At 37.8% G+C, this 14,111-nt stretch overlaps 1 protein-coding gene across 9 annotated transcripts in view; it reads left to right on the forward strand.

Moving 5' to 3' along the window:
* rapgef2b (Rap guanine nucleotide exchange factor 2b) overlaps positions 1 to 14,111 on the forward strand; it is a 110,347-nt gene that overhangs the window by 39,365 nt on the left and 56,871 nt on the right. For 8 of the 9 annotated variants that reach the window (XM_046849158.1, XM_046849157.1, XM_046849164.1 and 5 more), the window contains exons 4-6: positions 2,038 to 2,121; positions 9,287 to 9,362; positions 12,123 to 12,290. In XM_046849158.1, the coding sequence (XP_046705114.1) occupies positions 2,038 to 2,121; positions 9,287 to 9,362; positions 12,123 to 12,290 (328 nt within the window). Of the gene's footprint in view, positions 1 to 2,037; positions 2,122 to 5,081; positions 5,252 to 9,286; positions 9,363 to 12,122; positions 12,291 to 14,111 lie in introns of those variants that run through there. The other variant, XM_046849165.1, reaches the window with a different exon arrangement.

Raw genomic sequence — 14,111 nt, forward strand, 5'->3', positions numbered from 1 at the left:
TTGAGCATCCAGGTTTTGCCTGTGGTTCAAAGCGATGCTGTGGAAGGGAGCAACAGGGAGGAGGGGAGTCGTGAGATGAGGAGCGAGGGAACCAGAAAAGGAAAGGAATAAAGTAGAAGATAGATAAAAAAAAAAAGATAGGAAGAGACTCGTGCTGCGTCAGTACATGCACCGGAGTTGCCTCATTAGACGTGTGTGTGTGTGTGTGTGTGTGTGTGTGTGTGTGTGTGTGTGTGTGTGTGTGTGTGGTGTTAAGGGGCCAATTGCTGCGATTTCAAGTTGCCTTTGATGCAGAACATTTCGGCTTCATTACAGAGCAAAAAAACGTCCCTGCAGCTCGTTTTCCGGAGTCTACCATGTTTTGATCATGTGACCATTAAAGGTGCTTTGCATGGTCAAAGACTGCTGTTGTTGCTATGGGACGTGTCCCAAATGGCAGTTTTATTCCTGTCCGTAATCTATAATCACCCCTTAAGTTACTATAATAATTAATATTTAAATAGTGACTCGTGTAAACGCTGTAGAAAATCGTTATTGAGAATCGACCTGGAAAATCTGTGTGTTTGGTTCAGTTTCATACTGCACACAATTAAGGAAGGAAGAAAGGAAAGAAGGACGGAAGGAAGAAAGCAAGGGACAAAATAAGGGAAAGAAGGAAGGGACGAAAGAAAGAAAGGAGGAAGGAAGGTAAGGACAAAAGATAAAAGGAAGGAAGAAGGAAAGAATGGATGAATCTGGTATTGTAGGACTTGATAATGTACTAATAAGCACTTCTTTTTGAGCAGGAAGGAAAGAAAGAAGGAAGGAAAGAAATCTGCTATTGTAGAACTATATTGTGGTTTTCTTGGTGCTTAGCCCACCTTTCCTTCCTGTCACGTAAAACAACGAGGAGACATTTTACCGAGCGGCGTGTCGGCGTGCAGATTCCCTAAACGCATACACTCACACGCACGATTGCATTTTATATTTGTGTTTGCGAAAGAGAAAGGGACTCTCCTGGTTTTACCTCCTTCTGCATGTCTTCACTTGTTGTCCTTTAGAAAAAACCCTCACGTCTTTTTTTAAGCAGAAGCTAATCAGGGATGCGAGTCATGGCGTTGTGGGTTGGGGTTTGGGTTGTGCTGCTCAGTGAGCGTCAGAATACGACGGGAAAAGTCTGGCGTTGGTCGTCTGTGACATCTGGGAAAGAAATCGATATTTTTTTAAAACATGACTGTGTTTGCTGCTGCATTGATCACAAGAGATCATCTTTCTCTCTTTCTCTCTCTCTCTCTCTCTCTCTCTCTCTCTCTCTCTCTGTCTGGCTGGCTGTCTGTCTCTCTCTCTCTTTCTCTCTTTCTCTCTCTCTGTCTCTCTCTCTCTCTTTCTTTCTTTCTTTCTTTCTTTCTTTCTTTCTTTTTTTTCTTTCTTTCTGTTTTTCTTTCTTTCTTTTATTACCACTGTAAAATCTTCCCAGAAGAGTGGAAGTTATTATAACAGCAAATAGGGAGTGAATGTGGAATGGGATTTAGGGAATTATGGGAAAGAATGAAAGGAAAGGAGGAAGGAAAGACGAAAATAAAGAATGCAAGAAAGAAGGAAAGAAAGATAGTAAGAAAAAAAGAAGAACGGAACAAAGCATTGAATAAAAGAAAAGAAAAAAAAATGAAAGAAAGGATGTAATACACTATAACGTTTGTACGTGTAGCCGACTGCAATGTTTTAGCTTTTTATATTTCGTATTTTTTTTTCTTCATTTATTTTTATTTTTTTATTTTTTACTGGATGCTTTCATTTATGAAGAATTTATATATATATATATATATATATAAAATTTGGGATTTTGTGGTTTTGAGTGAATTTAGTGAAAATTTTTCTTTTTAATTCTTAAATTAAACTTCCCTCACCAATTATTTTTCCTTTTTTTCTTTTTTTCCTCACAAGCAATAACGAAGTCTCGTTCAGCATTTACGAGTGCGTCATCTCCAAATCATGAACCTGTTCTGATATATTTTTCCTTAAAATCATTACTCCTCCTTTCTTCTCTTTCTCCTCCAGTCCGGATGACATCGGCAGCTGCTGGTACATCCTGCTCTCGGGCTCCGTGTTCATCAAAGAGTCCATGTTCCTGCCCAGATCCAGGTCTGTAACACAATCTGCCCAGAAGATCAGTGCATGTAAATCAGTGGCATCACAGAGGCTTTGAGTTTCAAACCAGAGGTGGAAAAAAGCGAATGTATTTGAGCATGTATTTGTATTTTTTTTGTATACCTTTCTATTCTTTTTCCTTCATCTTTGGCTTCTCCTTTGTCAACTTTTTTCCCTTCCATATCTTCTTTCTTATGCTCCCTTTTTCTCCACATCATCTTACAGTGTCTCTGCTTCTTCCTCATCCTCTTCTTCCTCCTTCTCTCCTCTTATTTCTCCTCCACTTTCTCATCGTCTTTATATTTCTCATAAAATCTTCTACCTCTTTCTTCAACTACTGCTTAGTTTTCCTCCTTTTCATGTTTTTTCGCCTTTTCCTCTTTTTTCTTACCTTTCTATTCTATGTCCTTCCTTTTTCTCGGTCTCCTCCTCATCCTTCTTCACCGCCTTTCTCCATTCTTCCCCTCGTTGTCCTCGTAATTGTCATCATCAACTTCCTCTTCTGTATCATTTTTCTTTTGCTTCCTTTTCCTTCACTCCATCTTCTTATAGTGTCTCAGCTTCTTCCTCCGATTTGATCTTCCTCTTTCTCCTTTTCCTCCCCTTTTACACCCTCTTTCTTTTTCTCCCTCTATTAATTATTGTTACATTTTTCTTTCTTTCTTTAAAAAAAAAGGGTGTGATTATTTGTATCTGATGCGCGTTTCAGAAGCAGAACGCCATTTTCACCTCCATGCCCGCTCCTCAGCCCTCGCTCATTAATACATAGCAACTTTATTCGAATTTTCACACATGCAAATGGATTTATCTGCATCACGTTCAGTAGAACACACTTCCTTTCAGGGCTTCCTGTGAAAAGGGTCTCAAAATAATCGGCTTCACGTTGAGGGGGAAAAAGTGCTTGGACAGCATTCATTAGGAAGAAATCAAAGAGAAAACCACCACAAAAACAAAAACCAGAGGATTAGCAGGTCGAGCTGATGTTTCGTTTCAGCAGTCTGGTTTAAGATCCGCCAAAATTTGCATTTCCGCCCAAAAAAACGAAACAAAACATCCTTTTAATTCGCAGTGAAACAACGGAAGTACGAATAACAGTGTTTGATTAGAGGAACGTTTTGAACTGGAGCTTTGGAGATTGCATTGTGAGTACCACATGCACTCGGCAGCGGTTACGTAACTAAGCGAGCTGAACGTAGGCATTTCAGGCTCAGCCACCGACAAAACCACCATTGTTTCACTCCTGATTAAACCTGATGTTTAAATTCCTATATTGTTTGCTGTTGTAATTCTATGATGACATTTTGGTGTCACGTAAAAATATAAAAAATCGTAGCAATGCAAGAATACAGTCGGAATATTTCGAGAATAAAGTCGAAATTACGTGAATAAAGTCGAAATTACGAGATTAAAGCAGCAATGAGGAAAATCACAGAATTGCGAGTTGCTGTTTTGCATAAAGTGGATGTGGAGGATTTGGGTAAATCCGACTTTGTTAGAATTTAGCAATAAGGAAACGTCTTTCGGCACATCAGCACGGAGTTACAATTAGTAAACGCACACTGCGGCGGTTCTGCACGAAACTTAATTTATTCTGAATAAAATATCAGACAGACATTAAGGAAATCGTCTCTTTTGTGCAGTCTGTAATGGTGAACAGTGGTCGACTCCAAGGATATCGATGGTTACATAGATATCGATCTACGTGCTATTGGAAGAGGAGATGTTTCTCGAGAGACTACAAGGATGATGAACAAAGAAATCGATCCTGAAGGAGTTGAACAATGGCACACTCGAAGCTTTATTTTGCTAATAAGTGCTACGACTTTCTTCTCGTATTGATACAACTTAATTCTCGCAATTAAACGACTTTATTCTCACAATTAAACGACTTTATTCTCGTATTTAAACGCTTTTATTCTCGTATTGATACAACTTAATTCTCGCAATTAAACGACTTTATTCTCGTATTTAAACGCTTTTATTCTCGTATTGATACAACTTTATTTTCGTATTTAAACGACTTTATTCTTGTATTGATACGACTTAATTCTCGCATTTCAAATCAAAACAAAATCAAATCAAATTTTATTTGTCACATACACATACGTACAGGGTACGACATGCAGTGAAATGCTTTTTACGACGGTCCAGCATGAGGGAATAGAATGAGGAGAAAAATAAACAAAACAAAAAATATAAATAAATAATAATTAAAAAGAATTTGCATGTTGATACGACTTTATTCTCGTGTTGATACGACTTTATTTTCGTAGTGCTACTACTTAAATCTCATAATCCAAATGGCACTAAACCACCATCATCCTAAAATTCAGACCACATTTTACCACCAAAAAAAATTAAAAAGCTGGTGTTCTGAACTATGATTTGGTTTCATTCTCTGAAATATTTCCTGCTTCTCCATTTTTGTTTCTTCTCTCAATAAATAACCAAAAGGGCAGTGCAGGTTTCCTAGTGTAATCCGATATTTCTTTCATTTTCTCAACTTTGCCTGTTCCTCTTCATTATATGTACTTAATACAGAATAGCCTGCTGTCCACGTTCCACTTCCCTTTAGAGGAAATCCACAATCTGACCCCCGTGTGTGGCTTCTTACGAATCTTGAGTGTTGATACAGATCGTTTGGTGTGATGCAATCCGTCCCTCTGTCTGATGAGTAGTAGTGTATATATACTGTGTGTGTGTGTGGTAGAGGTGAAGAGGTCAGTGTTGAGTGAGTTGAGGTTAGTCCCTCCCTCTCAGCCTGGCAGTAAGAAATAGGCAAGCTGGAATGTATGGCTCCAGTCTGTCATCACTAACGCTTGGTCGCATTAACACACACACACATACACACACACACACACTCAAGCATGCATGTTCTGTGCACCCAGGCTCCCATCACACAGAGGCAGTAGACCGAACAGATCGCTCCGAGAGCTGTGTGAGAGTTCGGCTGGATTTAATGGAGCACACACTGGACGCTTGTGTTGATTTTTTTCTCAGAACTTTGATTTGAATTTTATGCACCAGCAAAATGCCTGCAAGTGGAACTATAGCATTCTAGGAATACTGGATTGTGGCTCTCATTCCTTAAGGAGCTTTCTAGTGACTTGTCATCACTAAAAAGGTAACAGGTTTAAGTGATTACGAACGTCGTGTAAATTCGATTATATTTCATTTTATTTTAAACTGGGACAAACTGGAACATACGATTGTGGAGAATTTGGTGTGAATTTAACGCATTTAGTTGTAAGTAAAGTGTGGCGACGCCTTTCATAGCCAGCACCAGCAATAAAGGACGAATTAGCCCCGCCCCTAACGAGAACGGCAACTTGTAACTTTTGTCATTACATTAATAGGATTTTTATTTAATTATTTGTATTTTTTGTAGCCGACAAGTTTTATTGTAAAAATATTGACTTGATTATAAACTCTTAAAAAAAAAAAAAAAAATATATATATATATATATATATATATATATATATATATATATATATATATATATATATATATATATATATATAAAATAATAATAAAAAAATATATATATACGTATGTATGAGAGGTAATTTAAATGTGGTAAATGTTACAAAAGTAAATAAAAAAGTTTAACTGAAATTCCCAAAATAAAAATAAAAAAATGTGAAAAAGTCAAATGCAAAGTTTCTAGTGAAACTGGAAGTTCTGTATCCGCTGTATTACATTCACAACTGCGTGTATATTAATTTTAAGGAAGTAGAATATACGATGGGTTAGGGGCACGATAATCCTGCCGCTGGCGGCCCGTGGATTTCATCTGGTGCTAATAAAAGTTTGGAGGTGCTTCAGTTGTTCTCGAAAGGCATGCAGTGTATGAAGCGGTAAAGTGCCCTGCAGCTCAGCCCCATCAATTTCACACTATATTCTTCCCTGAAGTGTTGCAACAGAAGCGTTCTGCTATTATAGAATCACAATTTAGTCCTAAACCCTTCCCACACTTTCACACTGCTCACGCTTACTTACATATAATAGAGCTGTAATGATTATTAAACTAGAGAGAATTAGAAGGAATAAAATGGTAGAAATGGTGGATTCCTCTTACTTGGGTGTGTGTCTCTGTGGGTGGGATTGTACTTACGGGTGTGTGTCATCACCAATTCACATTCCAGACCCCCTGCATGTTGTGTTATGTGGAATGAAGTGGCCAGGCTGGCGGGCTTCATTGGACATGTCGCGTGTATCCTAAAAACAAAATGAGTCAAATCTGCATTTGACTCGCTAAAACGACTCTTGACTCAATGTCGAATGGACACCTCGAGGGCATCCTTAAATTTATTAAATAATGCAAATTAAAATTAAAAATGTTTATTACACATGCCTTAAATCCATACAGAAACTCATCATTTATTTAATTATTCATTATCTCATCAAGGACAATCCTTGAGCTCTTATTGTGTATTACAGTGAAGGACCTCATAATGCTGCTGTTGTTGACATTGTTGATCACAAGGTTGTATAGTCGTTAGGGGTGTAACGGTACACAAAATTCACTGTTCGGTACGGTTATGGGGAAGGAATGCAAAATATAAAAGTCATTTTTTTTTCCATTAACTCAGTTTATTATTTTTAGCATTTGTGAATTTCAACAATTTTAAATAAAATGCTTGCTTGGTTAAATAATATATAAAATAATATTTTATAAAAAAATTAAAAAATCGAATCGAATAAATCAAATTATTGCCACCTTTTATTAAATTGTGCCAATTTAACTGACTACACAATTTAATCAATATTATATTTTTTTGGTAAAGGTGCCGGATTATTTATTTATTTTTATGTTTGGTTTTTAATATTTGCTTTCCTATAGCCTTAAATCTTACTACAAACTTGTTATTGAGGGTCAGTTAAAAATGTGTTTCTTTCTTTATAATACAGTATGAGATGAAGAAAGAAAGAAAAAAGACCAAGAACCTGAATTGGTGATAAACCGGTGGCATCTTACTGGTTAAAATGCTGCCTTTCTGATTTGAAGGTCGTGAGTTCAGAACCCAGGACCACCAATATGCCATTGTTGGGTCCTTGAGCAAAGCTCTTAACGTTTAACTACAACAAAAGTTGTGTAAATGAGATCAGTGTAAGTGGATCTGCATAAGGACGTGTTCCAAATGCCGTGAATGGAAATTAAGAAAACACTTTCAAAAATGATCGACTTTGGGTTATTCATTATTACTGTATAAAAACTATAATGAGTCCCCAAGTTTTTTATCGGCTAAATGTAGATTCACATTTTTTAATTGTTCAGTTTTTTTTCGTTAATGCAAACACTATCCAAGGTTATTATTTGCCTATAATTTTCTGCTCTATTAAAGCCTATATTAGTTGAGATAAAGACCCCCATTGGTCAGTATGGAATTTGGTTGCGTTAGCATTATGGGTTGAGTTTGCATTTTACCCCCACTGAAAGTATGCGTGTGTGTGTGTGTGTTTGAGAGCTCTGGACTTTAGTGCTCTTTGTCAGCTTTTTTTTCTCTGTAAAAGAAAAGCGCAGTGTCAGCATTGTTGTTGCTTATACCAGAAAGCAAAAAAAAAGCAAAATTATGTCAACTGTTACTAACATTTCTGTGACTTCAATACAAATTCTTACACACAGCCAAAGACTGATTAGGTGTGTGTAGTTATTAAGAAATTAAACACTGGTATTAGAAAACGATTCATGTGATGCCAACATGACTGTTAAACCCAGAAAGTGGATTATTTTCCAATAATAGCATGCGCTGAAGTTTTATTCCTCTTATACCACACCAAGTATGCAGTATACAAAGCCTTTGTTTTTTTTTTCACCTGATATTAATACTTGAGAAAATACTGGAGCCATGTCCTTGAGAAAAACTAAACAAGTCAAATTCGTATTTGATTTGCTGAAACAAGTCTTGACTCGGGGTCAAATGGACACCACCTTTGAATTTATTCAGTATTATACTAAGACTAAATTAAGCATGTCATCTACGACCTACTAGAGGTTCCCTGGTGGTCTAGTGGTTAGGATGCAGCGCTCTCACCGCTGCGGCCCGGGTTCGATCCCCGGTCAGAAAACCAACCCCAGCCATTAGGGTTGCACAAGACAGTGCACTCTTAGTGCCGGTCCCAAGCCCAGATAAATAGGGAGGGTTGCGTTAGGAAGGGCATCCAGCGTAAAAACGTGCCAAATCGAACATACGGATGATGAATATTTATGCTATTATTAATACACATACAATATTAAAAACATCATCTTATCCACCATAGAAAGGTCAAACCAAGGTCACTAAAGGTATACTACAGTTTGTATTATTTTGACGAGCCCATAAGAGTATAAAAAATAATTACACATGCATAAAAATACGGCTTATATATTTTTTTCATTAAACAAACAAATTTTTTCATTCATTGTATAGAAATGACACCCTAAATGAAAACGGAATGTACAAAGTAAGAAAGCTACTGATTGTTACAAAGCGCTGACACTGAAGACTCTTAATGCTAAACATCGAATTTTAGAAAATATCTGAAAAATTAAATGTTTTTATTGATTTCTGTATACGTTTATTAATCAAGTGCCTTCCATTCATATCCATGGTGATGTGGTGTTCCTATAGAAAGTGTCGTGTTATAATTATCACATACATCTAATATAGTATAATATAAATTTTGTACATAAGCTACTGATCTTTCAAAGCTGCTTTTATAGAAATTCCATCCACACCTTCGAATTAGAGAATTGGGCAGCGCCACGGTATAATTAGCTTTACAGACGACGTATTATACTACATTAGGGTGTTGGTGAGTGCGTGTATGTTTACCACGCCCTGTATTTGCGGCTTCGCTCCTTATTTCCACCACACTGTTTTCTATAGCGTCTCTTGCATGCACCCTGTGTGCGGCACTGTACTCCATTCATGAACTGCGATGTCGGCTAGTGGACTTTTCCAGTCTCGGGGTCAGTGAAATTTTCCAGGAAAGATCAGGAAAACTATAATGTACAACTGATGTGTGTGTGTGATATGTGTTTGTATGTATGGATTCATGTGTTGAGGGTTGTTTGGAGACTATGACCACTTTCTTTTCCACAGAAACTCTTACAGTAATTAACACAGACTTCACTTATTGGTTTTAATCTCCGCATCACTGTTTTTCTTTCTGCAGTTTTGGAAAGCGTTCCGCCGGGAGCTTACGTCGCGGATGCGAGTGTATCGTTCTGGAGCCGTCCGAAATGATCGTGGTGAGTCCTGACAACACTGATGTACAGTATTCTGTGTTAATTATATTGAATAGTTTCCTTGCACAAGTGTACAATCACAATACACAATATTTGGGAGATGAACCCTTTTGCTGCAGTAGCAGCTTTGAAGAGATCTTTTGGGATACATACAGCGTGTGTTCACTTTGGAAATAGTGCCGAAGTACATTTTTAATTTATTCTTCAAGGCAGAGTTTTTTTGTAGGTTATTCGGATTAGTCAGGGTTTGGCGATACCTGTGGATTTTCGCATTTTTTTACACAGTGCCCCAGATTGTGACTGGGATCACTAAATTGACTCGGCCACTTCTTTATTGTCTCTCTGGAAGGTGAATTTGCTTTTAGTTTTTGAACAGACTGTTCACATCATTTCTAACACAGTTACTTGTTTCTTTTGATAAGAAGCATCCCCACAGCATGGTGCCGTCACCACCATGTTTTATTGTAGGGATGGCTATTATTGTAGGTCTCTTGAGATATGGAAAGCTTTAGGTTTTGCGCCACACCTAATGCTTTGCGTTTTGGCTCAGAAGCTCCGTCCGTCTCTCTATTCATCTGCCCACAAAACCTTTTCCCACATCACAGCTGGGTTCACTTTCACGCTTTCTCTCAAACTCCATATGTGCTTTTAGATTATGCTTTTTTCAGTATTGGCTTTTTTCCTGCCACCAGTGTTACGCAGTGCTCTTGATATGGTTGACTGGTGCACCATTACCCCTTTCCCAGACACTGAACTCTCACGATCCTTCAAAGTGATTGTTGGCCTCTCTGTGGCTTCTCTCACCAGCCTCCTTCTTGTCTGAGACTTAAGGGGCGGCCGTTTCTTGGCAGTGCCTGGGTGGCGTGATGCAGCTTCAGCTTTCTGATTATTGATCCAGTTGTTGTGCCCCTCACTGCGAGATCCAAACACACGGATGTTATTCTGAACCCTTTTCCTAAACTATGCATTTGTAATAATTGTTTTTACAGACTTTTAGCAAAGTAGTTCAGTTCTTTAATACATTTCCCAACATAAATCCAGTGTCACCTTTCAAAAACTGTCCATCGTAAATCAGTAATATCAGAGAATTGCTCAGGGGTCTGCATACTTTTTCAACTCACAGGATGCATTTACTGTTGGCTCTGGAGGTCAAACAGCTCCCATTGTAATTGGACTGTGTTTTGTGAATGCAAAAAACTGGGGACTGACTTTAAATGCGGCTTATTATTCCATATATATGTATATGTGTGTGTATGTGTGCATTTCCTCTTTTTATTTACTTTTTAATGTTATTGCATAATGCATTGAGAAAAGAGGGGGCCAAGCACTTTTAGTATTAATTGCAGCATGAAAATCCATATACAACAATCACACAGTTGTTTAGGTATCAGGATATGATACTGCACTGATTTAGTAAGATTTGTTTCCTGAAATGTACAATGCATTCTTTAAAAAAAAAAAAACGCTCATAATAATGATAGTAAGATGAAAAAGTGGGAGGGGCTTCTGGTTCCTTATCGATTAAATGTAACATCTTGTCGTATTTGTTGCGTCGCAAACGATCCGAAATCGCACTTCGACCAATCAATTGATGAGCAAGAAAATCTGAACAACGAACGAATAAAGCGTGTCTACAATCTGTATTTGCGATTAACAAGCATTCTGAATGAGCAGCTTTTGTCTCATGCTAATGTGGGCATCTGTTGTCATGCAGTGTATGCAAAATATGTTCAGCCATGTTCAGAAAATTATTATTATTTATTTATTTTTCAAATAAAAGAATTACAGACGCATTTGTATTAGACAGTTGTAGAGACACAGATGCTGTTCGTCAATAAGAACCCGGTGTCTTTACCGAGCAATTTTACCGATGCAATGCAGTCAAGCACGTTGTTATCTGCTTTTATTCATTCGGCTCCAGACTGGGCACGTGCGCATGGTTACATCCAGATTCGGCTAATCTCCGAGTTGACGCGACGTTCCCTTCAGCCGCGTTTGGTACTCGAGGAGTGCCTAGTGTGTTATTATTGGCCGTCATGGCTCTGTAATTATGATCCCATGCAGGATATGGACACTGCACTCACTTGAGTTCAATATATTCCCACTGCTCGGCGCTCGGCGGCGTTGCCATAGCAGCAGTTGGTAAGGTAGCGAGAGATTTGATGTGTAATCCCAACGGTGGAGGGAGTGTGAAATGGGAGGCTGCAGTGAAAGTACAGATGAAGAGGACAGTGTGTGAGAGAGAGAGAGCAGAAGATGGAGATGGAGATTGAGACAAATGTATTAATCTCATTTCCCTCAGAGTGTGGAGTTAGGTCACTCCGGTTAGCACTTCCTGCATCGAAATCTCAAAACGTGCTGTCCTGATGTAGCTGCACCTAAAAGCAGGTCTATTGCAAAAGAAAAAAACGCTGTGCATTTACTCCACATGCGATGCAGATATTTCATACAGGAGTCGAATAACAATACGGAAGAGGCTTAGCACACATGACACACTGACCTTTGACCTGTACGCACATGTCCGGTTCACTCGCACTTCAAGAAGGATAGATGGCACCCTCCCTGTTTTTTTTTTTTTTTTTTAAATCAGTATTTGATGTAGACTTTGAGGCTTAGCACACACATGTATACACACACACTCTTACAGACAGGCTCACACACCCACTGCTATTTTTACGCAGTGCAAGAGATGGGGATGGGAGGGGGAAAGACAGGGAGGGAGAGAGCAAGAGACTCACTCGTCTTGCTCTGTTCCTGTGGCAGGTGGACTATATGGATGAGAATGAGGAGTATTTTCAGCGCCAGGCTTCGCATCGTCAGTCCAGGAGGAGATTCCGCAAAATCAACCAGAAGGGTGAAAGGCAGACCATCATCGACACGGTGGAGCCGTACCAAGCGGGCAAGCCGGCCATAACACGCGGATACCACACAGTGAGTACTGTACAACTTTATACACTGTGTGTGTGTGAGGTGTGTGTGATTGCTTCGTGTGGAGATTGTGATGTGTTTTTGTGCTACTATCTATGGATATCAGTTTTTAATTGCTTTCTTGTGTAACTATTAGCCTACATCTTATATATGTATGTATATATATATATATATATATATATATATATATATATATATATATATATATATATATATATATAATGTACATTTGTGCACTTAAGTAGTTGTTCTTTTGTATGTCTATTTGCATCATCGTTGTAGCACATTGCTATTAGAAGGATTTTTGTGGATGTTTGCCCAACCGTTTTTACCAAAAAAAAGTGCTGACGCGGCAACTAAACCGTGTAGTTTATCTGTTGAACTGTTGAGATGAGATCTTACGCCATTCCTTATTTTCTGGCAAGCCCAGGCCAGTTGTGTACTTTTCAGATTTTCTGAATAAAACTCCTGAACAGAAGCTATATTAAAAGAAAAAAGCTGGCGTTGCTAGCTACGTATTTACAAGCTAGCTTAGGGTTTAGATAGGCCCTTTTAAAACTAGCCCAGGCTCATTAAGTTTCTATATTAATATAATAATAATAATAATAATAATAATAATCTGCTGCGGTCCAGGTTCGATTCCCGGTCAGGGAACCAAGCCGGATAAATAGGGAGGGTTGTGTTAGGAAGGGCATCCAGCGTAAAATAATGTGCCAAATCAAACATGCGGATGATCCGCTGTGGCGACCCCTAACGGGAGAAGCCGAAAGAAAGTTTTAATAATAGTAATAATAATAGTAATAATAATAATAATAATAATAATAATAATAATTTTCCATCTTTCTAACATGCTAACATGTAACATTCATTCACTAGAATGTTAAAGTGAATCAGAAATATATTGGGCAGAACTCAGCGTAGAAATCGATGACAGGAAGTCTGACAGAAACATGAGGAGAAATAATAGCATTCGTATGATAAAATGCTTTTAGTCAACGCCGTTTAGTCAGATACTTGCCTGAGGCAACAGATTATCCCTCAAAAACCCAAATTGGATCCAACACTTTTTGGCAAGCACGGGGTAGATGTGTTCATTTACGAATAGAAAACCGTTCCTGAGTAGCTCCGGAACAGTTTTAGGAGGAATTTGGCACCGTATGTTTAATTCTTGAGACAAAATATCCTCAGAATAGTAAATATAATGTAAAAATGACTGGTAATAACTAAATAAAATTATATTAACAGTTCAAGTCACTATTTTAAGGTTAATCACATTTTCAGGAAATTTGGAATACAAACATTGACTTGGTGTTTTAGCTGGTAATTAGCATTCTGCTGTGAGGAAACAAGTACAAGTAAATGTAGAAAGACAGGAAATCTGTCAGGAATATACCAACACGGTGATAATCACATTATAAAATGTATTTCCATTGTTACCCAATAACATTTAGCCAGTTATTTGGCTGAGATAACAGATTTTCTGAGTTAGTCACCCCTCAAAAATCCAAATGAGGCTGAAGGTTTTTTTGGCAGACACGGGTCGACTGCGCCCATTTGGGAATGAAATAGCTCTTCAAGGAATTAGGAATGATTTCAGGATCAATTTGACGTCGTCTGTTTTGTTGAAGTGTTAGATTTTTTTGTAATAGCAGGCTAGCTTTAAAGTTTATTTAAAAAAAACAATAGTTTTTAACTTGAGTTCAAGCAAAATAAAAAATAAAACTAAAATTAATTTTTCTAAATTTCTATTCTTAGACTTTAAAAATAAATAGTTTTAAATAAAAATTTAAAAAGTAAATAATAAACGGAAATAAATAAAAACAC

Source organism: Silurus meridionalis, chromosome 5 (genome assembly GCF_014805685.1).
Source record: "Silurus meridionalis isolate SWU-2019-XX chromosome 5, ASM1480568v1, whole genome shotgun sequence".
Classification (NCBI taxonomy): domain Eukaryota; kingdom Metazoa; phylum Chordata; class Actinopteri; order Siluriformes; family Siluridae; genus Silurus; species Silurus meridionalis.